The 25062-nt window shown below is 44.3% G+C and overlaps 1 protein-coding gene across 1 annotated transcript; it reads left to right on the top strand.

Annotated features, from left to right (window-relative positions):
* The first annotated feature begins 594 nt into the window (after positions 1-594).
* LOC141106422 (uncharacterized) lies at positions 595-20930 on the top strand. Its single transcript, XM_073597195.1, has 8 exons — positions 595-1484; positions 4001-4139; positions 4258-4446; positions 4533-4656; positions 4781-4878; positions 4949-5107; positions 5954-6065; positions 15740-20930. The coding sequence occupies exons 2-8, from the start codon at positions 4062-4064 to the stop codon at positions 16666-16668; spliced, it is 1689 nt and encodes a 562-aa protein (XP_073453296.1). The 5' UTR covers positions 595-1484; positions 4001-4061; the 3' UTR covers positions 16669-20930.
* Positions 20931-25062: the final 4132 nt, after the last annotated feature.

The following is a 25062-nucleotide window of genomic DNA, read 5'->3' as shown; positions in this document are numbered from 1 at the left end:
CCCCCCCTTACATCAGGAGTCCCCAGCGGAGCACCCCTCACATCAGGAGTCCCCAGCGGAGCCCCCCTCACATCAGGAGTCACCAGCGGAGCCCCCCTCACACCAGGAGTCCCCAGCGGACCCCCCCTCACACCAGGAGTCCCCAGTGGACCCCCCCTCACATCAGGAGTCCCCATCGGACCCCCCTCACACCAGGAGTCCCCAGCGGACCCCCCCTCACATCAGGAGTCCCCAGCGGACCCCCCCCTCACACCAGGAGTCCCCAGTGGACCCCCCCTCACATCAGGAGTCCCCAGCGGACCCCCCCTCACACCAGGAGTCCCCAGCGGACCCCCCTCACATCAGGAGTCCCCAGAGGACCCCCCCTCACACCAGGAGTCCCCAGCCGAGCATGGTCTAACAGAACCCAGCTCCATCTCTCCCTGTACCTCATCCAAAAGATTACATCCTTGTGTTCAGTGGAGAGCGGGGAGGGGCCGCCAATCCCTGCAGCCAATAGGCTTCAGTGTACAATAGAATTTTCTATTTGTACACTGAAGAGAGAAGCCGATTGGCTGCCCCTCTCCTCTGCACTGAACACAAGGGGAAATAACACTCGTGGTGGCGGCGGCGGATATGTTTGTGTAGCCGCTGCTGTTTTTTAGCAAAAACATTCCCGATTTTCTTGGGACAAACTCAAAACCCCGGGAAAATTATCGGGTCAAGCTTAAATCGGGACGAGGGTCCCAAATTTGGGATTGTCCCAGGAAAATCGGGACTGTTGGCAACTATGTCTGTCGTGCGATTTTCGGATCGTGTGTACGGGGCATTAAACACCCTTTATGAAATCTCCACAGTTTATTTCTTCTGCAATAAAATTCTTGTTCGTGTGCAAATCTTCCCAACTTTAACAATTGCAATTATCACCAATTCAATAGGTAAAAATTAATTACTCTGGCATAAAGGTGCAATATCTAAACTGGTGTGTAAAAAAAAAAAAAATCTGTGCTACAACAAAATAGTTTAGTGAAAATTCTTTTTTTATCACACTGAAAACATTGTTAAATTCAGAGCTATATAACAGCATTCTGGGCAACTATAGGTTGTTTCAATCCCATACTATTCAGGTATGTTTAAAAAAAAAAAAAAAAATAATAATAATAATAATAATAATAATAATAATAATAATAATAAAACAGTTCCACGACAAAATGGCCGCCGCTCCTGAGCTGAAGACATTTCCTTCTCTCACGCGGCACGCGACCGCCCTCTAGTGGTGGTTCGAAAAAGAAAGTAATCTATCACCGTCTAACCTCAGGAGGATTCTCCAGGCGCTCTGGGCGTCACTATGGCAACCAGGAACTCATGGAACGCACAGAGCGGAAGTAGGAAGTGGTCGCCGAAGTGCTGATAAAAGCAGCTGGTTTGGTATATCATGGGCTGAATAAGCTCGCATTCATTGCAGTGTGAGGAGTGGAAGATATTCAGGCATGGGAAAGACTGCTGTAATTATTATGTTATTATATTTTATTAGATTTGTTTATTCAATACTTATGTATGTAGATACATTATTACTCTTGTTGTTATATACAGTTTTTACTGGGCTGTCACATCATTGGTAAGTGGGAATTAAATGCCCCTCCCATGGCTATTTATTCCTCCCTCATGGATCCAGATCCATGGGAAGAGTTGCAGGTGGGGGAGGTGTGTGGATTGGGTAGAGAAATGATGGGGGGAGGTGTGCGGATTGGGCAGAGCAATAGTGGTAAATGTATTTGATGTAGTGGGCTTCAGATGCAGCCACTGAAATCACCAAAGGTCTACTTATAATATTCTGTGACTGTAATGTTACAGAAAACTGTCTGGGACTGGGGACGTGGAACAGGAGATGGCCAAAGAGTGGGGATGTGGAACAAAAGATGGACATCGACTGAGGATGTGGAATAGGAGATGGTCAGAGACGTTGGATGTGGAATAGTAGGCATCCAGAGACTGTGGAAGAAAAACGGGAGGTGACCAAAGAGTGGGCACATAGAACAGGAGGTAGCCAGAGACTATGGACAGGGAGGTGGCCAGAGACTGTGGACGGGGAACGGGAGGTGGCTAGAGACTGTGGACGGGAAACGGGAGGTGGCCAGAGACTGTGGACGGGAAACGGGAGGTGGCCAGAGACTGTGGACGGGGAACGGGAGGTGGCCAGAGACTGTGGACGGGAAACGGGAGGTGGCCAGAGACTGTGGACGGGAAACGGGAGGTGGCCAGAGACTGTGGACGGGGAACGGGAGGTGGCCAGAGACTGTGGACGGGGAGGTGGCCAGAGACTGTGGACGGGGAGGTGGCCAGAGACTGTGGACGGGGAGGTGGCCAGAGACTGTGGACGGGGAGGTGGCCAGAGACTGTGGACGGGGAGGTGGCCAGAGACTGTGGACGGGGAGGTGGCCAGAGACTGTGGACGGGGAGGTGGCCAGAGACTGTGGACGGGGAACGGGAGGTGGCCAGAGACTGTGGACGGGGAACGGGAGGTGGCCAGAGACTGTGGACGGGGAGGTGGCCAGAGACTGTGGACGGGGAGGTGGCCAGAGACTGTGGACGGGGAGGTGGCCAGAGACTGTGGACGGGGAGGTGGCCAGAGACTGTGGACGGGGAGGTGGCCAGAGACTGTGGACGGGGAGGTGGCCAGAGACTGTGGACGGGGAACGGGAGGTGGCCAGAGACTGTGGACGGGGAACGGGAGGTGGCCAGAGACTGTGGACGGGGAACGGGAGGTGGCCAGAGACTGTGGACGGGGAACGGGAGGTGGCCAGAGACTGTGGACGGGGAACGGGAGGTGGCCAGAGACTGTGGACGGGGAACGGGAGGTGGCCAGAGACTGTGGACGGGGAACGGGAGGTGACCAGAGACTGTGGACGGGGAACGGGAGGTGACCAGAGACTGTGGACGGGGAACGGGAGGTGACCAGAGACTGTGGACGGGGAACGGGAGGTGACCAGAGACTGTGGACGGGGAACGGGAGGTGACCAGAGACTGTGGACGGGGGAACGGGAGGTGACCAGAGACTGTGGACGGGGAACGGGAGGTGACCAGAGACTGTGGACGGGGAACGGGAGGTGACCAGAGACTGTGGACGGGGAACGGGAGGTGACCAGAGACTGTGGACGGGGAACGGGAGGTGACCAGAGACTGTGGACGGGGAACGGGAGGTGGCCAGAGACTGTGGATGGGGAACGGGAGGTAGCCAGAGACTGTGGACCTAGAACAAGATTTTTCCCTGGCAGCAGGCAGGTGTCTACATATCCAGATAGATGTGACATCAGCCACATGTCGTCTCGTGTCTGGGCGGACTACCAGCCTGTATATACTCCTCAGTGCTGTGATAGTTTGATGAACAATTGCTCTGTCATACAACACTCTACCAAATGAATTTTATATTTTTATTAATGTTATCCTGTGCATTTACTTATTTAATCTTGAAGTTTATTCTAATTATATTTTGCATTCCCTGGTTACTCGCTTCCCTCACTCCATCAACATGGTAATGAAATGATTCAATAAAATGTTTCCATTTTCATGACATACCTAATGATAGACCCTGTGATGTCATCACTGAGTCTCTGGGCTTCTCTATGCAATGCAGAAAGATCATGGCTGTGGAAGGGGACAGCGGGGTACTGTAGATAGCTTCCTGAAATCATTACAGCACCCTGCCTTAGTGCTTTTCTCAAGAGCCACCAGTCTTGATGCAAGTAGTAGACTGGCTCTTGGGAAGCGTTATATGTAATGTCTTAATGGGTGGAGTGGGCATTCCTATGCAGGCTGTTTTTGCATGCACATCATTGTAGGTGATGCCCATATGTGATGCTCAACTTCCAGTCTTAAAATAACTAAAATCCAGTGAATGAAAGAGGTGGGCATGCTCACTGATTGATGGCCTTTCTTTGTCATATCCAGCACCTTTATTACTTATCTCATTTGTTCTGTATATTATGGGGATTTATATAGGGCCATGTGTTTATCTTTGTAGTGATATCAATGTCATTGCCTTCTGGAAGAAGCAGAGGTTAGTCCTGGTCTCAGCCGTGAGGATGGAGAAGGAACTGAGTCATATTACTGAGAGGATATTACAGCTCTCCCTAGAGATCATCTACCTGCTGACTGGAGAGGTGAGGAGGATTCTGGGAGGTCACATGACATTACTTAATAGAACAGAGCTTATTAAGCCACCTGAGATGATGGGTCAGTTAGCAAGTGTTCAATGTGCAATCTTTTATCTCTATGTAGGATTATGGACCAATAAAGAAGTCTAATGACTTTATGGCTCTGAACAACCATTCCTGTGTGTCTGGAGGGCAGATCAGCAGCCACAGCCCCATCTCAGTGCCTTCACTTTCCTTCCTGACACCTGAGAGGAACACCGATAAGAAGATTCTAGAAGTCACCCAGAAGATCATTGAGGTGCTGACGGGAGAGGTGAGCGGTGCCGGGAATTCCGGGACATTATCCAGTAACAGACAAGGGATGTGTCTGGATGGTGACTGTATCATTGTGTGTGTCAGGTTCCTATAAGGTGTCAGGATGTCACTGTCTATTTCTCCATGGAGGAGTGGGAGTATATAGAAGGACACCAGTATCTCTACAAGGACATCATGATGGAGAACCGGACGCCCCTCACATCACCGGGTAAGAGGAGACTTTCATTTCTTGTAAAGGAGAGAAGAGTATTGAGGATCCCCCTAGATACACACATCCTCTGATATAAAGACATAGAAACAATGGATTCAGTCAGTGTGTGTGTTTCCTACAGATGGATCCAGTAACAGAAATCCCCCAGATAGATGTCCCCGTCCTCTGTATTCTTGGGATTCCACACAGGAAGATCAAGAGATCCCTCAGGAGGATCAGGTAGGATGATCAGAGTTCAACCATGTGCGTGGAGCTGGATAATAATTGTATTGCTTTGTGTGTTATGTAGAAAGAAAAAATGACTGAATATAGGATTAAAGACAGAGAAGAAGAGACGTACATGAGGGATGATGAGCAGAGTGAGGAGGAAATTCCTTCAGATACAACAGAGAAATGTTCATCTTTTTTGAGCTACCAGGAGAGCCACAAGATTCCATTGAACTCTCAGGTAGGTCAGACACCAAGATGAGAAAGATTCCAGATTTGTATAGAGGAAGGGCAGCCAGTCAGAGTAAGGAAAGATAGAATAGGGGATTAAGGTTTACAAAACCTATGACTTTGGGGATCCATCGGATGGTGGAAAGGCAGGTGGCTGGATGGATCATATAGACTCAGGGAGATCAAGCTGGCTGGACAGAAAGAACAGAGAAAAGGTTGTGTTAAAGTAGAAATTCAGGCAAAAACTAACTAACTCTAAATCTACTGGCAGCCACATCCTAAGACTAATCTATCTAACCCTGTAAAGGAAAAATCTCTATACATACCTTTTCTGCAGCCACTCCAGTGCGGTCTCCAGCGATGAATGCTGTGCACAGGAGAGAACCGACAATGGCTGGGAAGTGACGTCACCCATAAACTTACTATGAGGCTTCCGTTGTCAGCTGCCTCTCCTGCACACTCCTACACACACAAGCCACCGCTGACAGCTCAATGTGGGATCGGGGCGGCTGCAGAAAAGATATGTACAGTATAGCGATTTTTGCTTTTAGGGCTAGATAGACTAGATTTAGAGTTAGTTTTGCCTGAACTTCTTCTTTAATATCTATTACAAGGTAACTGATCCCCTTTGGCATACCTGGGTGGTTTTGCTGTTACAGGGCAGTTGTGCTTTGTGAACCTTGTCATGACCCCTAGGCACAGACCCCCACTCTCCCTGCAGGGTTTTTTTTTCTTGATATACCATTACATGGAATGCAAGAGTAATGGGAACACAGCCAGGGGCTATAGTGAGAATATCATTTTAATATCCAATCAATAAATAATAATGTATTTTAATGTCCCTTGTTTGTTCTAGGGTGAAACTTTGATTAATATTAAAGTGGAAAATGCAGGGGAGGAGGAAGAACTGTATATGATGGAGGATGATCCATGTAAGAAGGAGGAGATCCCTCCAGAGATAAGCACAGGTGAGTATTAAACACTGAGGCTGGGTTCACACCTATGCCAATTCGCATAGCAGGAGAATGTGACCGACTCTCTATGGAGCCGGTTCACATATCTGTGGAGTGCACTGCACAGAAATGCTGTGTGTCTTTGGCTCCGTATGAGGGCCAAATTCAGGCAAAGATTCATTCCAGATTCGTCCCTGAAATGGAGAGCGCGATCCGCAGCCGGTTGTGATGTTGTATATAAATAAGTTGCGCTCATATATAGCGTGAGTGATCACAAAAAATGATTAAATGAAATGAGGGGGTGATTCCAATGAGGTGATGAACTCTTGGTCACTTTCCACCGTCACCAAGGAGATGGGGGGGTATATTGAATAGAAAAAACCCACTCAATACGTGGGACTCTTACCGGAACGGGTGGACCCTCTAAAGAGCAAGGTCATATACGCAGCAGACTTAGCCCTCTGCAGGGTCTTTAGGTCCTCCTTGTCACTGGAGCTCTCTGACAGTGGCTGGAAGTCCTCCTCAATATCCAACTTGAAAATGGGAAATCATGTCGTTTTCACCAAGTGGCACTTATTATATCTGTAAGTATTGTGGACCAAGCAATCTGTCAATGTATGAAAGCTTGCTATAGTTTTTTTCTAAGCATGAAATCTTCTGCCTCACATCACAAAGCAGCTAATCTTGTATTACTATCACTTATTATCATTGACAACTGTAACATCCATCACTTTTGTTATTCTGAAGAAATCCATGTGTGTTTGTCTGTGCCTCTGTCCGCGTTTCTTTTTTATGCAGAGTGTTTACTCGTAGACTTATATTTGTGTTGCACTTGCACTTTATTTCATTTATTTAATCATTTTTTGTGATCACTCACGCTGTATATGAGCTCAACTTATTTATATACATTTTTTGCACTGTGGAGATATCTGATAGTTTTTGTTGCGGCTGTATATGTTTATTGCACACTTTAGCGTGGTATAACCCCTTATATTTACTTACCACATTTTTGTGATGTTGTGTCTGGCTGCTAGTAGGATGTGAGTTACTATTTTGTGGAAGTTGTAGGGGGTGTTGTCAATGGTTAGGTTCAGAAGTGCTAGGTCAGGTGAAGGAGACAAGGTTATTTCTGTGACCTGGGATATTAGAGTGTAAATTGCCGACCAGTAGGCTGTTAGTATTGGGCATTCCCACAAAATATGGAGAAGTGAACCAGTTGCTCCACAGGTTCTTCAGCATTTTGGGGATGCATTGTGGTTGAAGTTGGCACTTTTGAGGGGAGTTAATTTTGTGTTGGGTTATGTTTTGAGTTAACTTCCAAAGGGCATTGCAGTTAGTCGCTTTGTATATAGAGTGTACTGCTGGTTCCCATTGGTGGGTATATTGTAGCTTTGTGCTAAATCTCGTTCTCATAGGTGAAATGGATTGGAGAGTTGAAAGAGCATTTTTTCCTGTAGCAAGCTGTAGAATAGGGAGATTCCTTTTGTAAAATTTAGTACCTGGAGAGTAGTATGTTAAAGCTATATTGGGGATGGGGGTTAGAAAGTGAGGGTTATAGCGAATACAGTGAGCGATTTGGAGGTACTGGTAGTGAGATGAATTGGGTAGATTTAGGTCTGTAGCTGCATGAATGGTTTAATACAGTTGCGTATCATGATGTCGTTGAGTAAGCCTGGAGTGTCCTTGGGCCAGGAGGTGAGAGTTAGGTTGGTGATCATAAGTGGAATGATAGCGATGGGGAGTTGCATAGGCGTTCTAGATGTATTTTGCCAAGACATGGAGATGAATTTTCTCCAGATCTTGACTGAAGCTATGACTGTAGGAGGGAAGTGCTTGGAGAGCGGAGCTTTCAGAGGGAGGCTGTATAGCCAAAGTTTTAGATTCCTGTTAGGGATGAATTGGCATTCTAGTTTGCACCAAAGAGATTGGGTTGCTGGGAGGAACCATCCTTTGAGTTGGGCGAGGATGGTAGAATAATAGTAGTCTGAGATGTCTACTAGGCCTGATCCTCCTGTTGATGTGTGTTTACTTAGCCAAACCCGGGCGACTCTGGGTCTTTTGCCTTGCCAGATAAATTTGCCTAAAAAGGATTGTAAAAAATATAGGTAGGAGCAGGGAATAGAGACGGGAAGAGAGCAGAACATGTATAGGAGTTGAGGGAGAGTAGTCATTTTATACGCCGCTAACCTGCCTGCCCAAAGAATTTGTGCTTAGCCATTTGTTCACAGTGAGTTCACAGTGGGAGATTTCGAAGCCATCAGCTTCTCTTAGACTCCGGCTCTCCTACTCACATCATGTCAGTTATAGTGCCAGTGTTGCTTTCTACTTGCACATATACTTTTTAACCACTTCACCAGATGGCCCCCTCCCCTTTATGACCAGGGCATTATTTGCTATTTAGCACTGCGTTACTTTAACTGACAATTGCAGTCATGCAACACTGTACCCCAGTTTAATTTCATATATTTTTTTTTTGCCACGCAAATAGAGCTTTCTTTTGGTGGTATTTGATCACCACTTGGTTTTTCATTATTTATTATATACATAAAATAAAATAAATAATAATAAAAAATTTGGGAAAAAAACAATATTTTCTACTTTCTGTTATAAAACGGGGGTCAATGGGTGGCCAAAAATGTGTTCTGCTACATGTCTTTGGTAAAAAAATAAATAAATAAATCCCAATTAGTGTATATTGATTGGTTTGTGTGAAATGTATAGTGTCTACAAACTCTGGTTATATACAGGTGCATCTTAAATAATTAGAATATCATCAAAAAGTTACATTTATTTCAGTAATTCAATTCAAAAGTGAAACTCATATTCTATAGATTCATTACACAGAGTGGTATATTTCAAGTATTTCTTTTATTTGAGGATTATGGCTTACAGCTAGTGAAAACTCAAAATTCAGTATCTCTGAGAATTAGAATATTGTGAAAAAGTTGAATATTGTAGACACACTGTAATTGGTTAATTAACTCAAAACACTTTTAAAGGTTTCTTGAGCCTTTGAATGGTCCCTTCGTCTGGTTCAGTAGGTTATATAATCATGGGGAAGACTACTGATTGGACAAGTGTCCAGAAGACAGTCATTGACAAGGAGGGTAAGTCAAAAAAGGTCAGCTGGCTGTTCACAGAGTGCTGTATCCAAGCATGTTAATGGAAAGTTGAGTGTAAGGAAAAAGTGTGGTAGAAAAAGGTGCGCAAGCAACGGGGATAACCACAGCCTTGAAAGGATTGTGAAGCAATGGCCATTCAAGAATTTGGGGGAGATTCACAAGGAGTGGACTATAGCTGGTGTCAGGGCTTCAAGAGCCACCACACACACACAGACAGGACATGGGCTACAACTGTCTCATTCCTTGTGTCAAGCCATTCCTGAACCATAGACCACATCAGAAGCATCTTACCTGGGCTAAGGAGAAAAAGGACTGGACTCTTGCTCAGTGGCCCAAAGTCCTCTTTTGGATGAAAGTAAATGTTGCATTTCATTTGGAAATCAAGGTCCCCGAGTCTGGAGGAAGAGTGGAGAGGCACAAAATCCAAGTTGCAGGAGGTCCAGTGTGAAGTTTCCACAGTCGGTGAAGATTTGGGGAGCCATGTCATCTGCTGGTGTTGGCCCACTGTGTTTTATCAAATTCAAAGTCAGCGAAGGCCTCTACCAGGAAATTCTAGAGCACTTCATGCTTCCCTCTGCTGACCAGCTTCATGGAGATGGTGATTTAATTTTCCAGCAGGACTTGACACCTGCCCACATTGCCAAAAGTACCAATATCTGGTTTAATGATCATGGTATCACTGTGCTCGATTGCCCAGCAAACTCACCTGACCTAAACCCCATAGATATTCTGTGGGGTATTGTCAAGCAGAAGATGAGAGACACCAAACCCAACAATGCAGATGAGCCGAAGGCTGCTATCAAAGAAACCTGGGCTTCCATAAAACCTCAACATTGCCACAGGCTGATCGCCTCCATGCCATGCTGTATTGATGCAGTAATTCATGCAAAAGGGGCCCGACCAAGTATTGAGTGCATACTATGCCCGCTTCCCGACCGGCTCACACTGATATACATCAGCAGAAGGACACGTACAGGCATATTAACGTACCTGTAGGTAGCCCTTTGAGAAGCGGTTTGCAGGCGCGCGCCCACTGCAAGCTCCGTGAGTGTGATCGCAGGTCCCGCGGACTTGATGTCCGCGAAGATACCAGTGATCGTCTCATGGAGAGGAAGAACGGGGAAATGCTGATGTAAGCAAGCATTTCCCCGTTCTGCCTAGTGACACTGTCACTGATCACCGCTCCCTATAATTGGGAGCAGTGATCAGTGTCATGTCACACATAGCCCATCCCCCCCCACAGTTAGAATCACTCCCTAGGACACACTTAACCCCTTCACTGCCCCCTAGTGGTTAACCCCTTCACTGCCAGTCACATTTAAACAGTAATCAATGCATTTTTAATCGTACTGATCGCTGTATAAATGTGAATGGTCCCAAAATAGCGCCAGAAGTGTCCGATCTGTCCGCCATAATGTCGCAGTCACAATAAAAATCGCTGATCGCCGCCATTACTAGTAAAAAAAAAAAAGGGGTCACTAACTGACCCTGACATCGCTAGTGACGCTGATACAGTAATCGCTCTGTACACCATGGGGGCCCAACCTGTGGCCCGCCAGCTTTTACGGAACTACAAGTCCCATGAGGCATTTCCAGGCTGACTGTTACAAGCATGACTCAAAAAGGCAGAGGCATGATGGGACTTGTAGTGGTCTAAACTGAGGAAAAAAAAAAATTTTTATATATTTTTTTTTTGGGAACATTTATTATAGCAAAAAATAATGCGTTTTTTTTTTTTTCTAAATTGTTGCCATTTTTTTGTTTATAGCGCAAAAAAAAAAAAAAAAAAAAAAAACCGCAGAGGTGATCAAATACCACCAAAAGAAAGCTCTATTTGTGGGGAAAAAAGGACGTCAATTTTGTTTGGGAGCCACGTCACATGACCGCGCAATTGTCAGTTAAATCGACGCAGTGCCGAAATCAAAAAAGTGCTCTGGTCTGTGGATACTGTACATGGACATACTTTTCCGTAAACCAACATTTCTGTATTAAAAATCCTTCTTTTTTTTTTTTTTTTTTATTGATCTTATGTAATATTTTAATTTTCTGAGATACTGATTTTGGGGTTTTCACTAGCTGTAAGCCATAATCATCAAAGTAAAAGAAAGAAATGCTTGAAATATATAACTCTGCGTGTAATCTAAATAAAATATGAATTTCACTTTTTGAATTGCATTCCTGAAATCAATTAACTTTTTGATGACATTCTAATTTTTTGAGATGTACCTGTATACTGGAATTTACGCAGCTATAAACGCTATACTAATAATGGTGGTGATCAGCGACTTAAAGTGGGACTGTGATAGTGTTGTGGCCAATCTGGCGCTAACAGACATAGGCAGGAAGGGTCACTAACTGACACTGATACAGTAATCGCTCTGTACACCATGGGGGCCCAACCTGTGGCCCTCCAGCTTTTACGGAACTACAAGTCCCATGAGGCATTTTCAGGCTGACTGTTACAAGCATGACTCAAAAAGGCAGAGGCATGATGGGACTTGTAGTTCCACAACAGTTGAAGGGCCACAGGTTGAGTAATCATACAATCATACACGTACACTGCACTAATGACACTGGCTGGGAAGGGGTTGACATCTAGGGGCAATTAAGGGGTTAACCTTGTGCCTGACAATGTGTAACGTGTGCTGCTTTTACTTTTCAGGGGGAAGAAACAGCCAGATCACTGTTCTCTGTACACAGAGTTCTGGATGTTTGTAGACACAGAACTCTGTGCTTTGATTCGAGCCAATCAGCTGACTTCAGCCAAAATCATTGGCTAAAATCAGCTGCCAAACTTGTTTTGTGTCCAATCACAGCAGGGGGGCACGCCGTCCAACCAGGAAGTACACTGTAATGCACGAGCACGTCACGGTGCCTGGCTGTGCCGCCTGCTCGCAGTAGATCTACTGTGCACGGGACAGCAAGAGGTTAAAGCAGACCTGAACTGTAAAGTCCTGGTAATTGAAAATGTTATTATCAGCACCTACGCTGCTCTTTTTCATATGATGGGGTCAGTTCATGTGACCTGGGACCAGGGTTCTGTGATATTTGCTTTTTAACCCTTTCGCTGCCGGGTCCATACATCATATGGACCTGACCGCAGGGGGGGTTTACACACCGGGATTATGTGTAAATCTGACAGACTCCTGCCTGTCAGATGGAAGCATGCGGGCAGGTGCACTGCTGCCTGATTTCTTCCACACTCCCCAGTAACTGTGGGCCTGAGACTGACATAGTGGGTGTCGCCAGGTAGAGGGAAGGGAAACTACACACATGATTGGCGTTACTTCCGGGTCTGACTCTCATTGTCCTCAGCCAACAATCCCAGGAAAGATTGTACTGCAATGCGATCTGCATTAAATAGATAAAGTGATGCGCTCGTAATATCTATAGGATATCCTACTATTCAATGTGCTGACAGGTCACATCCTACTTGTGGACACTTTGTTACAAACTATACAAAAACTTGAACAGTGATTAGCATAATATAAATAAATATAAATACAATGTGTTGAAAAGTCTACTGTGAAAGTCTAATTGGAGACCTCCCGGAATACAAATCCAAAAGTTAGTTCACCATTTGTTCTTGTGAAATAATAAACAAACAAACATATGTGGAAAAGGTGGTGAGAAAATAGAGTGAAAAATATATTAAAAAAGATATATTAAATAAATATGTAGATGGTAACAATTATAAAAGGATTACAGTTGTGTGAATTCCTATACACCTTACTTGAAAAGGTGATTCCTTTGCAGGTTAGAGTAAAAATGATGATGATACCTCTTATATGTGTTAAACAAGGCTTACTGAGTCTGGGTTAATCGGCAGAGGATAGGCTTACATCCGCCGGCTTGGATCATCTAATCTCCGCTTCTCCCGTTCATATGCTTTCCCTCATATGAAATACAAAAGTGGGACAAGACCATTGCGCACATAACTTCTACTAAATAGAGTTAACAAAGAGCCCAATAGATCCACTAACATGATGTAAAAGATATAGATCGCATTTCTCTGATAAATGGTCAGTAGAAATCACTCGCCTCCGTGTTCCTCCGTGCTGCTGCTATTCAGGATCACTGCAGGCTGCACACTGACAAGAGCTGACAGGCTCCTTCTCCCTCACGCGTATCGTCACTAGACACGTGACTTTTTCAAAGGTCCCTTGTTTTGTCCCACTTTTGTATTTCATATGAGGGAAAGCATATGAACGGGAGAAGTGGAGATTAGATGATCCAAGCCGGCGGATGTAAGCCTATCCTCTGCTGATTAACCCAGACTCAGTAAGCCTTGTTTAACACATATAAGAGGTATCATCATCATTTTTACTCTAACCTGCAAAGGAATCACCTTTTCAAGTAAGGTGTATGGGAATTCACACAATTGTAATCCTTTTATAATTGTTACCAACTACATATTTATTTAATATATCTTTTTTAATATATTTTTCACTCTATTTTCTCACCACCTTTTTCCACATATGTTTGTTTATTAATTCACAAGAACAAATGGTGAACTAACTTTTGGATTTGAATTCCGGGAGATCTCCAATTAGACTTTCACAGCAGACTTTTCAACACATTGTATTTATATTTATTTATATTATGCTAATCACTGTTCAAGTTTTTGTATAGTTTGTAACAAAGTATCCACAAGTAGGATGTGACCTGTCAGCACATTGAATAGTAGGATATCCTATAGATATTATGAGCGCATCACTTTATCTATTTAACTATTTATAAGTGGGGTGTCACTGAATGATTGCAGCTGCAGTATCTGGATATTTGAACTCTTTTTTTTATATATCAGTTTATTTATTTATTTTTTACACTATTTTACAGTTTTATATATTCACTTTAGCGCTTGAGTACCCTAATACTTTTAATGCGATCTGCATTGCATTCCATTCAGCGGAGCACAGGGAAGACATCCAGGGTCTATTAGACCCTGGATGTCTCATTATAGAAGACCTGTCACCAAAAAATAATCACATAGGGGACTTTTGTTCCCTATTTGATGTAAAAAGTTAAGCAAAAAATTTTTTTACATTGTAAAAAATCCAAGGACGTAAAATCCCCCCCCCCCCCCCCCCCCCAAAAAAAAAAAAAAAAATGTTTTTGAGGCCCACACATACGTACAAAATTTAAACAAATGCGTTGAGGGCGCCTACACATGAAAATGGCAGTTGCGATTGTTACATGTCACCTTGCTTGCCAGATTGAGAGCAATATTTCTAGCATCAGGCCTCCTCCATAACACTAAACTGATCACCTAATAGGGGCTTTTAAAGTGTCGTCTATGGAAACTATAGGGTACTGAAGTTTATCGCCATTTCACGGGCACACCCAAATTTAACAACTTCAATACTGGGCGTTTCACCCCCTTCCTGCCCAGGTCAACTTTCTGCTTTCAGCGCTGTCACACTTTGAATGGCAATTGCGTGGTCATGCTACACTGTACATATGAGATTTGTCATTTTTTTTGAGACAGATAGAGCTTTCTTTTGGTGGTATTTAATCACCACTGGGTTTTAATTTTTTTTTGCTAAAAAAAAAAGACTGACAATGTTTGAAGAAAAAAAAGTTTTTCTTTAGTTTTTCTTAATTTCTGTTAGAAAATGTTGTAAATAAGTAATTTTTCTCCATTGCTCATGTGCGCTGATGAGACTGCACTGATGAGGAGGCACCAATAGGTGGCACTGATAGGTAGCACTGTTGGGGCTGGACTGATCAGTTCCCTGATTATCTGTGTAGGTCTCTCCTGTGAGGAAATGCTGTTCTGTCAGTGTGAGGAGAGGAATGCCGATAACCGTCATTTCCTTGATTAAATGTGATCAGCTGTGATTGGACACAGCTTTTTTTTTTTTTTTTTTTAATCTAATAGTTTTTTTTTTTTTTTTTGTTATTGCTTGTTAATTACAAAAATTTGAGAAGAATTAGTAGTAAACATATAAATTATAGACATTTCATCACATGGGTAAGGAGCCTCATCATCAGCTCTTTACCGAGATCAGGGATGCGCCGTATCCCAGGGACACAGCGCGCCACCGATCGCCGTGCTGCGCGCCGAGAGAGGGACGACGTCCTATAATGTCGTCCAAGAGAGCCACCCCGCCACTGTCATTTGCCTCAACGGTGGGCTGGAGGTGGTTAAGGTATGACATGTTGAGTATCTATTTACTTGGTGCAACTTCATCCTGCATATTTTACCAAAACATTTGTTATTCTTTGAATTTGTCAGCTCTAAAATTTACTGTGTATTTTTTTTTTTTTTTTTTACTGAAATTTTGTATTTCTTAGACCTTTGCGGTAATATTGCATGACATAAAAACTTGGAACTGCCACTATTTTTTGTAATCTTCAGGCCTAAAATGATTTGTTAAGCATGGGTGCAAAAAATACAAACATGGCTCTGGCAGCGAAAGGGCTAAAGCTGTTCTTGGTGTCAAACTGAAACAACAGACAATAGGATACAAAGAACCTCTCCTTTGCTTTTTCTGTAATTTTTGGAAATTCCTAAATATCATCACTTTAACCGTTTTTATTATTCCTCTGTTTTATTTTATCTAGGTGGACATCCCAACAAGGGGACCATGGATGAGGACCCTCTTATTTCCCCAGATTGTGAAATAGAAGTTGAAATCACGTTTGACTCCCCCGGAGAGGACCTCATTACCCCAAATCTCCATCCAGTGCTTCAGAGGGCAAACCTGTCATCTGTTCCCTCTACACGTGGTTTTTCTGATCTCTCCCATCCCGTCACCCATCCTACACCTCACACAGGGGAGGAAGCTTTCACATGTAACGAGTGTGGAAGATCTTTTGAAAAGAGAGCGAGGCTCATTGTGCACCAGAGGTCCCACACAGGGGAGAAGCCATATTTGTGCTCCGATTGCGGAAAATGTTTTGCTCAAACATCACACCTGTTCAGACATGTAAAAGTTCACTCGGAAAGAAAACCGTTTTTGTGTTCCGAGTGCGGAAGGTCCTTCAAGGAAAAAGCCCATCTTTTACGCCACCAGAAGATCCACACGGGAGAAAAGCCATACATCTGCCCTGTGTGCGGGAAACACTTTCGTGAAAAGGCAAATCTTATACAGCATGACATAAGCCACACGGGCAATTATCCACATAGTTGTCCTGAGTGCGGGAAATGTTTTCTAAGCAAGTCACGACTTGATATCCACCAAATGAGCCACTCGGGAGAAAAACCATATTCTTGCCCCGAGTGTGGAAAATGTTTCTTGCACAAGTCGGTTTTTGTCAGACATCAAAAAATTCATTCAGGAGTAAAGCCGTATATATGCTCGATGTGTGGGAAATGCTTTAAGTATCAATCGCATCTCAGCAGACATGAGAAGGACCACGAAAAGGTGAATTCGTATTCCTGTTCAGATTGTGGGAAGGGTTTCTCAAGTAGACAAGCTCTCATCTCCCATCAGCTTACACATGTGACATCCCATTGTGATTCTGAGGTTGTGCCTTTGTTTATAAGCTGAGTTAGTCCAGAAGATTATCGTATTCCTAGCGCACCAGCAATAAGATCTCCCTGCCATATTTCCTGGTCCATTTACATCCAATTAGGAGTTGTGGGCATTTATCACACCTCGTGGTGTTTCCTCCCCTCTTTTCATTGTAAAAAATCCAGCATGGAACCTGATAGGACGGTCATGTGGTCACTGTGACATCTGCTCGCATGATCAGGAAGCCCTGGCAGATACTTAAAGTGCCAGCATAATGGGGTTATTAGTCTTGCAATCTGATGATGTGCAAGGCAAAGCAACTAGTTAATTTCAACCCCCCACCCCACTGGCAACACATACTTAAAGTGGTTGTAAACCTTTCCATATACCCAGTGAAGTGACTGGCCTCAGGTGATACACAGAGATTAAACAAATCCTCCTACATAGTTGTACCTCTTTATCTGCTGCCTCTCTTCTCTACATCAGTTCAGTCCAGAATTTATAAAGCTTGTCTGAGCTGTCAGGAAAAAAGGGGTGGAGAGCTGAAGTTACACCCTACAGAGCTCAGTGAGGAGAGAAGGGACACACCCCCTGCACACAGCAACAGAGCTGAGTCTGTCAATCACAGGCTGTGTGCTGGAGATCCCTCCCCTGTCATCTTTTTTTTTTTTTTTTTTTGGTGTCAGAAACTTTCTCAGAAGGGATTAGTGCTGATATCGGAGGAACAAAGCAGTAGACAGAAATGACACTTGGTGCTCTGGATTGAGACAAGTGCACACTATAGAAGGATATGCTTTATTCATATTTCATGTCTGTGGTTTACAACCACTTTAACTTTTCTTTGCTCCCCCTCTTCTCTTTTCAGTTGCCAGAGTAATGAAAATACCCATTATTTCAGGATATAGAGGAGCATGTGACAGTGCTGGGCCACTCACAAAACACAGATGCTATCACATGGGAGTAGTCTTATCATAGCTTTTTATGAGGTTTGACTCAGGGCAGCTTCTGCTCTTAGGAGACCATCTGAGCTTTAGAGCGAGTAAAGAAAAGGTCCAGTAAAAACTATTTAACTATTTTGGTTTGCTGTGGATGGCTTTGGTTTCTCCATTGATTTATCAGCCCTAAGGCTAATACAGTTGAGGTTACAACTAGAATACCCCATTATGTTAACAAAGAATCTATTGGGGTAGATGCAAAACTGAATTTTCAATCTTCATGAAGATGTCTTATTGAGGGGAAGGCTGTATATTAATTGTACATTTTTTTCCCCTGAGAGTTCGTCCATAACATTATCTGCAGGAGACTTCTCAGCTCTTTAAAGACCATTTTATTGTGAAGTTGGGTTTTGTGACAAGGACCCAGCTGCCTGCGGACCATCCAGTGTGACTACCTGCAAACCAAAGGCTTTAGTAGGCATCTAAAGCTGAGTAAGTAGCATGTGAGGCTGGTTGGTTGACCATTAACAACATAGCAGCTGCTCGACATGTCCTATGTCAGCATGCAAGGTTTCGAGGCCCACTATATCATTCACTGTGCAGGCCTTGTCCTTGCTTGGCAGAAGGGTTCTTGATAACTGTCCCCATTTCACTAAGCACCAATGTCTTATGTAGGTGAGAAGCTTTCTTCATGATACAAGTACCATTTATAACCAGCCTTTCCTTACCTGAGTAAAATATAACAGTAAATTGTTTTTAGTTGGTATCTCTGCTGTGAACTAATTGTTGGCTGACGCTTCTGTCTATGAAGGACCAATCCACCCATAAGTCACATTTTAGCTGTAGGTGGAACCTGGTGAGCCAAATCAACCCAACACCAACAGTAAGATCTTCCTGCCATAGTTCCCGACTCCACCTGGAATTCTGGATGTTCCCACCACCTTAGTGTGTTTCAGCTCTTACTGTTACATTCTCCATAATATGATATAAAGCCAGTAGGGATGGTGGGAGCCTCTCAAAATAAGAACAGCCAGGGTGCAGCCTAGGGAAATCGGCACAGTGATGGTAGGAGCTCCTCATAATGGGCACAGCAGGTGCACAGACAAGGGAACTCTTGCAGAGACCTGACCGATAGAAGGAAATGCCAGAGAGTTTATCCCTCTGGTGTCTACCAAGCATGTTGGGCTGACGCTGTTTTTTAAGTGAAAAGCCGTCTGGAGATCCATACAGCTCATTATAATTTTTATTGACCAGGAACTGTGGAATGCTTTTTATTGGAAATTATGTGGTGGCCTTAAATCTGTAAAATTCTGCCGTTTTGACCTCACTTAATGTGTTGCAGATAGTCGAAGAGTGGGTCATTATTTATATACAACGATGAGAAATAAGGTAGTAAAATCGAATTACCGGGGGGAAAGGGTATTTTGTAATTAAAATATTAAAGACTGATTACAACACAGTACACATATTTTCTATGCATTTTATTTTTTTGTGATGGAATAAAAAATTCCAAGTGAATGATCAGCAAAGCTGCACACCAAATTGTGCCTAAGTTAAAGCCCATCTTCAGGCATATTTAAATTCCTGTTCCTACCCTGCCACAAATTAAAAAAAAAAAAAAAACCCTTTGAAATCCTTTTTTACATGCCTAAATGTGAAGTGACATGCGGCATGGTCACTTCTGCCAGTGGAGTTTGGTTATCCAGCGCTGCAGTCCAGGCACCTCCTCATTGCAATATCAGTAGGTCACTGAAGTATTCAGGAGCCTGAGAGGACCCCACTGCTGGACCGCCAATGGGAAATGTCCATATCATTCAGACAGCAACATGGGCACCCAGAGGTCCGCCCCACTCTGCAATTGAGAAGAAAGAAGACTCGGATCATGGTGAACATAAGTAAAAGGGGCTTTCAATTTTTTATTATTAATTTAACCCAGCCATTGGTGGGTGTTAAAGGGTATTGCAGGGACAGAGTAAAAGGCATCACCTTTATGAAATTTTGTTACAGCTGGAAATGGTTGATGGTTTTTCTCTTCAGTCTCCTGTATAAGGTTGGGGTCCAGGAAAAGGGCTGGTGGGCAGAGGTTAATCAGTATTTCTCAAATGTCTTCAAGCTAATAACTCTTGAGAAACTTCAGTATTTACCATTCACACTGGCCAAAGCACGGAATACGTTTGCACCTTGTTCTATAATTTCGAATGATCATTACTTAGTTATCAAAATAACCCAAACGTAAAAAAAAACATGGGGCACGCAGGACATACTGTATCTCCAGTGTAGTAGCAAAAATGGGTATTACAAAAAATAGTTTAGGCTGCACGATGATGACTTACATTCAAATTTTATGAAAAGGTTCACTTAAGGGAGAAGTCCAGCCTGAGCTTTTTAGGCTGGGCTTCTCCTAAGATTCACAAGAGTGCTGACGTTACTGCCATCAGTCGAGGCAGGGTGTCATCCCAACTTCCAAATCTGGATCCGCCAGCTGCCTTGATTGATGGCAGTCTCAGCGAGCTGCTGAGACGGCTGCTCCCCACCCCCCCACAGCTCAGCGCTCCAATGAGCATAGAGGAGCGACGCTGACTGACAGTCAGCAGCACTCCTCTCGGGGATCTGTGAAAACTGAGCCATCGGCGATGTTTGGTGGCTCGGTTCTCAGTACAGAGACAGTGGGGGACAGATCCAGCATCGGTCTGATGCTCCATCCACATAGGTAAGTATTAATCTAAAATAAAAAAAATCCCATACTTCTCTTTTAAAGCAAGCTACTGTCCTTATAAGACTAGCTAATCCTACCCTTCAGCAGCGAAACCTTTACCAAAAGCCTAGGAATGTGGTCACATGAGTGGCTAGTGTAGAATTCTGAAGAAGTGGTGTCTTCTATGAAGAATTATTTTATGTACAAGGCTTCAAAAGGGGGTCCATCATAAGGGCTCGTTCACACCACCTTTCCATGTTACGTTTTCAAGGTAGGCGAAGTGTGTGCAGCAACACATTTTTTTTGCTTTTCATTTTTTGCTTTCCCTGATTTGATGTACAAAATCGAAAGCGTTCTAGATGTCTTCAAAGGTCAGATGAGGCCTTGTTTAAAAAGGGCTTAGAACTTCTAATATTGGTATTTGGCATAAAAGAAACCAGGAAAATGTATTATTATTATTTGTTATCATTTTTTTATTATTGGAAAGGCACACAAATTATATAGAGGTGATCAAATGTTATATTGGATCTGTGGTGGATGGGGAACTTTTTGAAGGTGGTGGTGGGTATAATGGCTGTAAACTCTTTATACAACCTGACCAGTAGGTTAAATGAATAGTTTTCCAAAACATCAGATGTTTTTCTATAAATAAAAGACTTATCTATTCAGTCATGGAGTCTATGTCTTTAATTTAGTAAATCTCTCCATCTTCTTCCTGACATTTTAAAAGAAAAACGGCTTCCACCCAGAGGTTTCAGAAACGTAATAAAAATGATGTTCCTGTAAAAAATGGAAAGTCATTGGTTTGTAGCCTTACTATTCAGTAACAAAGTGTTCCTTGAGGTACTTACTGTAGGAGTTTGTTTGCATTGCCATCAATTTTCTAATTCCTTTGGTGTTGTATATACTGGGGGACCTCCTGGATATGTTGCGTGCCTACAAGAGGTTGGAGCCCTAAAAACAATTTTAATCCACTATGGCAAGCATGTCAAACTCAATTTCATTGCTGGCCGCATCAGTATTATTCATAAGTAGTCGGAAATCGAATGGCATCCAACAATGGTTATGCTTTATTGCGTTGATGGGCACTGTTGATGGAAGGTATCTGAGGCTCATTGCACTCTAGTTTGCTTTTATGGTTGGGGTGTTCAAACACTGGAGATAATTGGGCACTGCACAAATACTCCTAGAGATGTGTATTGAATACCAGGTGCACTAAGTTCCGGATGCAAGGTCTCTGAGAGGAGTGTGGAGAACTGAGTCTTAAAGCGGGGGTTCACCCACACCGCCAAAAAAAAAAAATATTAAAAGCCAGCAGCTACAAATACTGCAGCTGCTGACTTTTAATACATGGCCATTTACCTGTCCCAGCGATGTCGGCAGGGGACGCCGAGAACCCGCTCGGTTCTCGGCAGCTGCCGCCGCCATCCTAGGTGAGGGAATCAGGAAGTGAAGCGTTGCGGCTTCACTTCCCGGTTCCCTACTGCGCATGCGCGAGTCGCGCTGCGCGTCCCAAGTGGTCCCCGCTCTCTCCTGTCAGCTGTGTGTTCCCAGCAGACAGCGCGGTGGGGACGGGAAGAGGCATAGACTCCCATGGGAGTCTATGCCGGAAGTGGGTGCAAATACCTGTCTTAGACAGGTATCTGCACCCCCCTGAAAGGTGCCAAATGTGACACCGGAGGGGGGGAGGGTTCCGAAAAGCGGAAGTTCCATTTTTGTGTGGAACTCCGCTTTAAGTTGTTGGGGGGGGGGGGGGAGGGGGGTAAAAGACAGTCTCAAATGTCAAGATAGTACTTCTGTTAGTCAGTCTGTATGTTTTTGTAACTGTTGGCCACCTTGGCCATATGTGTGGCTCGGTGTTGTGCTGAGTTACTTTTTTACTGTATGTTATATTAAACTCAATAAAAAGATTTTTACAAAAAAAAAAAAAGTAAAAAAAAAAATAAAGATGATTTTATTTTTAGAAAGAGAGGCCGGGTTCACACTAGTACAACACGATAGTCGTACCTTTTTGGATCCAACTTTGCCCTCTGATTTGAAGTCCGACTTCAATGAACAGGGATCTGACTTTGATCCCCGACAGTACCAGGCACTGTGTCTGCTATGAATCTTTAGAGGAAACTCCATGCCAAATTTTTTAAAAATGGCATGGGTTCCTCCTCCAAGAGCATACCAGGCCCTTTGGTCTGGTAGGGGTTTTAAGGAGGAACCTCCACACCGAAAAAACAACGTGGGGGTCCCCCTAAAATCCATACCAGACCCTTATCCGAGCACACAGCCTGGCAGGTTAGGAAAGGGGGTGGGGACCAGCAAGTGCCACCGCCCCCCCCTACTGAACCGTACCAGGCCGCATGCCCTCAACATGGGAGGTGGGTGCTTTGGGGCAGGGAGGCCCTGTGCCACCCCACCTCCAAAGCACCTTGTCCCCATGTTGATGAGGACAAAGGCCTCTTCCAGACAACCCTGGCCGTTGGTTGTCGGCGCCTACGGGCGGGGAGCTTATCGGGATCTGAAAGGCCCCTTTAACAAGGGGGTCCCCAGATCCCTGCCCCCCCCCCACCCTATGTGAATAAGTATGGGGTACATTATATCCCTACCCATTCTCTTAAAAAAGAAAAGTGTTAAAAATAAAAAACACAATACAAGTTTTTAAAGTAATTTATTAGGCAGCTCCGGGGTCTCATCCGACATCATCTCCCCTCTCCGGGGCTCTTCTGCCTCCTCTGCTGATGTCTTCTGGCCCTCACCAGTTCTTCTCCCTCTGTCCACTGTCTTCTCCGCTATCTTCTCGCTCTTTTGCGAGGTCTTCTCCGATATCTTCTCGCTCTTTTTCAAGGTCTTCTCGCTCTTTTGCGAGGTCTTCTCCGCTGCCTTTTCCGCTGTTCTTCCTATGTTGACTCGACGCTCTCTCCCGCCTTAATGGTGGGTTCACTGTGTGTGACTACTTATGGTGGCATGGGGCGGTGTCCTCGGAGGCCCGCCTCTTATGACATCACTGCTCAGGGCATGATTGGCGGTGATGTCATAAGGGGCGGGTTTTCAGGGACTCCATGCCAATATAAGTAGTGGCACACCGCCCAGACGGAGAGGGCAAACAAAACAAAACAGAGAGGGCAAACAAAACAGAGAGGGTGCGGAAAAACAGAGGACGCGGGAAAAACAGAGGGCGCGGAAAAAACAGAGGACGCGGGAAAAACAGAGGGCGCGGGAAAAACAGAGGGAGGAGCAGAGGGCGCGGAAAAAACAGAGGGAGGAGCAGAGGGCGTGGAAGAAACAGAGGGAAGAGCAGAGGGTGTGGAAAGACAGGAGGGAAAAACAGAGGGCGCGGAAAAACAGGGGGCGTGGAAGAGCAGAGGGCAACAGAGGGCGTGGAAAAGCAGAGAGAAAACAGAGGGCGCGGTAAAGCAGAGGGCAACAGAGGGAAAAACAGAGGGCGCGGTAAAGCAGAGGGAAAAACAGAGGGTGCGGAAAAACAGAGGGCGCGGAAAAAACAGAGGGCAACAGAGGGCGCGGAAAAACAGAGGGAAAAAACAGAGGGCGTGGAAAAACAGAGGGAAGAGCATAGGACGAGGATAAAACGGAGGGATAAACAGGAGGGAAAAACAGAGAGCGCGGAAAAGCAGAGGGCAACAGAGGACGCGGAAAAACAGAGGGCCCGAAAAACAGAGGGCGATATGGCATATATGTCAGTGAGGTTAGGGAAGGCAGACCTCTCAGAAATGGAACAAAGAGCCTCATACAAAGAAGGAAAAGCTGTAGGAAAAAGAATATATATATATATATATATATATATATATATATATATATATATACGAAGAGCGTGCGCAGTACCACAAAAACGGCAAATAGACCCAGGGAGAGAAGATCTCTCCCGGGACTGCCGGTCGTCTGTCCTAAAGGCGGCCAACATCCAAAACCACCACCCGGTGGATGGACAAAGCACGGCAGGGGACAGAAAGATCACACACACTCGCCCAGAAAAAATTCAAAGACCCCCCACAGAAAATAGACGATATTGCAACAGCCGGCCAGCTCAACATGGGGATGCATTACAGGGGGGACAAAGTAAACCAAAAAAATAGATAAATATATCAACACTTAGGATAGTATACAAATACATAGTGGTAAGCTAATGCCCATAGAACTTCAATACATGTGGAAAAATACATATTTGGCAATTTTATAATCAAGCAATAGAATGTAAAACATCCGATCAACAACCAGGGGGAGATTAACAGAAATGATTGAAAAGGATTAAATGGAAAAAAAGAGCAGACGGAACGTTTAAACAGAATGACCACAAAAACCCCACAAAGTGGACTACTCAGTAAAAAGACACCAAAACCCAAATAGTACAACCCAATGAGGTGAACTCATACCTACAAAAAGGGTTTGTACAAATTCATCTTGTTGATTCCAGGATAGTGGGTGGCTGATAGTCTCTCTATCCACAAAGTTTCGGCTCTTAGAATCATGTTGTCCCAGTCACCTCCTCGAGGATTGGGAGGAACAACCTTGAGTACAAAAAAAGACACTACACCATTATCAAACCTGTGATTCAGGCCAATATGTCTGGTGACCGAGGTAACAATCTGTCCAGATCCTGAACAGTAGATATGATCTTGAATTCTCTGGCCAAATTCGTGAATAGGCTTTCCAATATAAAAAGCGTGGCATCTGCAAGTTATTAAATAAATGACACCTCGGGTAGAACAATCAGCGTGACAACGGGATTGATGCCATTGTCCACTGGGTAAACAGATACCTCCACCCTCAGTAACCCAAGGGCAACGGCTGCAT

Source organism: Aquarana catesbeiana, linkage group LG08, assembly GCF_042186555.1.
Source record: "Aquarana catesbeiana isolate 2022-GZ linkage group LG08, ASM4218655v1, whole genome shotgun sequence".
Taxonomy (NCBI): domain Eukaryota; kingdom Metazoa; phylum Chordata; class Amphibia; order Anura; family Ranidae; genus Aquarana; species Aquarana catesbeiana.
Note: the sequence above shows the minus strand (reverse complement) of the source record. Positions and strands in the feature narration are given on the sequence as shown.